At 34.8% G+C, this 3,831-nt stretch overlaps 1 protein-coding gene across 1 annotated transcript; it reads left to right on the top strand.

Moving 5' to 3' along the window:
• The first annotated feature begins 1,884 nt into the window (after window positions 1-1,884).
• On the top strand, window positions 1,885-2,619 carry LOC137397977 (serine/threonine-protein phosphatase 6 regulatory ankyrin repeat subunit B-like). The gene has a single exon (XM_068084076.1). It carries the CDS (start codon window positions 1,885-1,887, stop codon window positions 2,617-2,619), a length of 735 nt encoding a protein of 244 aa, XP_067940177.1.
• Window positions 2,620-3,831: the final 1,212 nt, after the last annotated feature.

Here is a 3,831-nt window from a genome sequence, read left to right on the forward strand (position 1 = left end):
GTGGGTTGCTGATAATTTAAAATTAAATATTGTTATTACTGATGATCCCTATTGTGTCATGGGATCAACACAAAAATACGGCGATTTAGTGTGAACCAGTCTTAAAACTAAGCGATTGAAAAAGTCCCAAAAAGGCAATTTTTCTGAAATTTGAAGAATTATTTAAATATTATATTGTCTTTAAATCCTATTTTACATGATACACAACATAGAGTACATTTTCAAAGTTATTTCATTCATTATCAAAATTCAGTTCAGTTATCATAATTCATTTGATAAGTTTCCAAGGAAATGTCAGTATCGTAATTTTATCACTTACGGAAGTCTGTGCAATTTAAAAAAAAAAATTCTTCAGATGAGAGCAAATGATTGTATTGGCCAGTTTAAATGTATAGGAAAAAGTTAGGCTCCCAGACTTGTTCATCAATTATTTGGTTTAGTTGTAATTCTATTAAGGTTATAGAATATCTAATTTTATTTATTTAAGCAGCGTACCTAACATACAACTATAAGCACCTTTTGTAATGGGCAGACCAATCTTTATTTTAGGTACAACTTCCTGTTTTTTTAAGGCGTAACAAACTTTCTAACATCCTTGAACTCAACACAGTTTATCAGCTGCCCTTAAGATGAGTGTTTGATGTTTAAGGATTTGTCTGAGAAACAGTAGCCTTATTATTACCCCTTGACTAGTACTTGTCTTCAGCCAACTTGTTTTGACTGACATTAGCTAGCAAGTGTCAATAAGTTGTGTACTCTTGTTGCTAGCTCAGTATAAACTGCTGATATTGAGGGATGTTTAACATACTTACTCAAGTCTCGAAATATTTTCATTAAATAGTAACTTAGTGATTAATTAGTAATAGTATATAATATGCAACTTTGTGTTAATACCAATATGTTAATCAATAAGCGATATTTGTATTGAATTGTGTTTAATTATAACAACCCATGTTCTATAATGGTTTATACCATTAAAGGTTGTTACTTGTAACATTGACAACGATGGCTACAACGTGACTATTTATAGTGCATGAGGCTATGCTGTTACTAGTAATATTAACAAAAATGGTTGTTATTTAATTAGATGAAATCAAAAGTATTTAGTTTAAGTTTATTATTAACTGGCTGAGAGTTATTAAAGCTGACTTTGCAAGTGCCCCTTTTTAGTCATTTAAGCAGATATACTTGACTTTAAATTATAAATGGCAAGTAAAACTAGCCAATTACAAGACTGTAGAACCAGCCAATCATAAAACTGCTGTAACAAGTAGCTCCTGTTCTCTTCATTAAATATTTGATAAAGTTATCTTGAATCGCTGTTTAAATATATCCTATTCAGCTCAGCCAATAAGAAGGCAGATGGCATTATAACCAGCTACAAGTTATAAAAAGCCTGTAGTAGTCAGAGCAGGCGGAAAACAGAATAGCAATGTGTAAGTACAACTTAGATATTATATTAGCATCAGTTGATATTTTACTTACTGGGAATAATATAGTAGATGAGAAGATACACTGAGTCAGTGTGATTACAATATAACTCTGACCTCCTGAGATTATTGCTCTCTACCCTGAAGAGACTCATAGGGACTGTCATGTGGTGAGGTTAGGTTGAGGTCAGAAGACTCTGATATCGTTCCTCTGACATAACCAGACTAGCAAACACTTCCTACTGCAGATATTTCATGTTTCTCAGGTCTGCCAGAGTAGGACATTACTGGAACCCTTTTTATACTCTGTAAATATTTAGGGTTCATCTGCAGACACTGTTTGGGTTGGCTTCTTCCTAAGTCAGCAGCTGGTTCATGTTTTATACTCATTTTTCTATTATATTATACTGTATGCATCATCTAATAGAGTGTAGTGCATATGTTACAGCTGGACATGGAAGAATTACTGAATCGTTATGTAAGAGATAAAAAGATTGAGATTCGTGAATTGAGGGCAACTGTGGGGAGCATTAAATCAGACCAGTTACTAAGGCTTCTGCTTACTATCAGAAATGGCTCAAACACAGCTGTTATGGTAGCTGCAGCAGATGACCACACAGAAACCTGTCGTCTGCTTCTCTCACCAATTGAAAAAATATCAGATGAGCTTCTTTGGATGAAGAGTAAGGGAGGACGTACAGTTCTACATCTTGCTGTAGACAGGGGAGACAGTGAGTGTGTAGAGTTACTGCTGGATACAGTAAGTGATGAGAGGAAGTACGATTTTGTAGCTGAAAAGGATGAAAAGGGTAACACAGCTATAGGACTGGCTGCAGTGTGGGGAAGGAGCAAATGTATAGAGTCCCTCCTCTTCAACTTCTCTTCACTACAGATAGAATCCCTATTAAACATACATAATAACTACCTCTACATTCTCCTACACAGTGCAGCATACAGTGGACAGACAACTGCTCTGAAGGTCATGTTAAGTTCTGTGTCTCTACTGACTGTCTCTTCTCTCCTCACCATGAAGAGTAAATACAACAGGACTCCAGTGGAGTTGGCTGAATGTAGGGGGAATAAGGAAACTTCGGAGCTGTTGAAGAGATGGGAGAAGCAGCCAGTAGTAGAAGGTAGGATTGTTATACAGTGTGATACCCGCTACTCACTTGAACTGCTCTACTGCTAAACTCGCCTCCAGTCTCAGCAACTTTTTACTGAAAACCTAAACTAAATGCTACTAATTCATTAATTTTATACATTTACTGTTGAACCCTGAACACACCCTGGAGAATTCCATCTCTATTTTTCAGCAGACTCACTGAGTTTTACATAAACAGAGTGCTGCTTGTCTCCAGCCTCCAGCTGAACAGTTTATAGTCTGAGTATTTAAATTAATATTAATATTAAAAACTGGTAAAATTGAAATGATGTTAGCAGCTCTTTAAATATGAACTTCTTGTGGTAAACTCAGCAGCTTAGATTCCGTGTTCCACGCTATTCTGTCTATTAATATTTCTGTATTTTAAACGTTTGAGATGTGAAAAAACTACTACAAAATATCTTTGCTTTTTACCAACCAAATATAGTTTTTTTTATTAACAGAACATCAAGTGGAGCATCAAAGAAACTTGTAACTATAGTATCTATGTATCTAATATGTAGTGGTAGACTTGTGAGTCACTCCTTCAAGTTGAGTTTGGAGGTAGAAAATTACACTGTGTTTCACAAATAGCTCATCATCTACACATATGTGGCAGCTTTGGAGGGAAAGTAGAAAGTATTACCACCATATTTACACTGTTGTAGATTATCCACACCATTTTAATTGTTAAATAGTTTAAGTTCTTAACATATCATGACTGTATCACTTTTCATGTTTAGTAGTAAACTTGATGACAGTCTAAAGTACATTTTGTAGCAGCCTCATGCTTTAATATTCAGGCTTCAACTCTATAGCAACACTAATCTTTGACATGAAGATTAAAATTAGTTATTTACCATAACTATGATCTATAAGACAACATGTAGGTCCATTTTCTATGGCAGTTGCTAACAAGGACACTTAGTATAATGTTGAGCTTTGGCTGAATTTCAGATACTCTGGGACTGCTTAGAGGACTTCTTAAAACAACATCAAAATTTATCTTTACCAGATGTGTTTAACTTATCTTCCATTAATACCTGCCGATATGAAATGAAGTTTTTTATTCATATGGTAACAGATCGGATATTGTCCCATGTTTAGCTTGACTGGTAATAGCTACAAATTGTTTTAGCTTTTTAAAAATTTTTTTAATTTTTTCTGGGCTATTGCTGATGGCTTCTGTGCATGACATTCTAGGTGCTACTCTAATGCATCTAGTTCCCAGCAACTTTTCAGCGAAGGGAAGAAGCTTGC

The sequence above is a fragment of the Watersipora subatra genome, chromosome 6 (assembly GCF_963576615.1).
Source record: "Watersipora subatra chromosome 6, tzWatSuba1.1, whole genome shotgun sequence".
NCBI lineage: Eukaryota > Metazoa > Bryozoa > Gymnolaemata > Cheilostomatida > Watersiporidae > Watersipora > Watersipora subatra.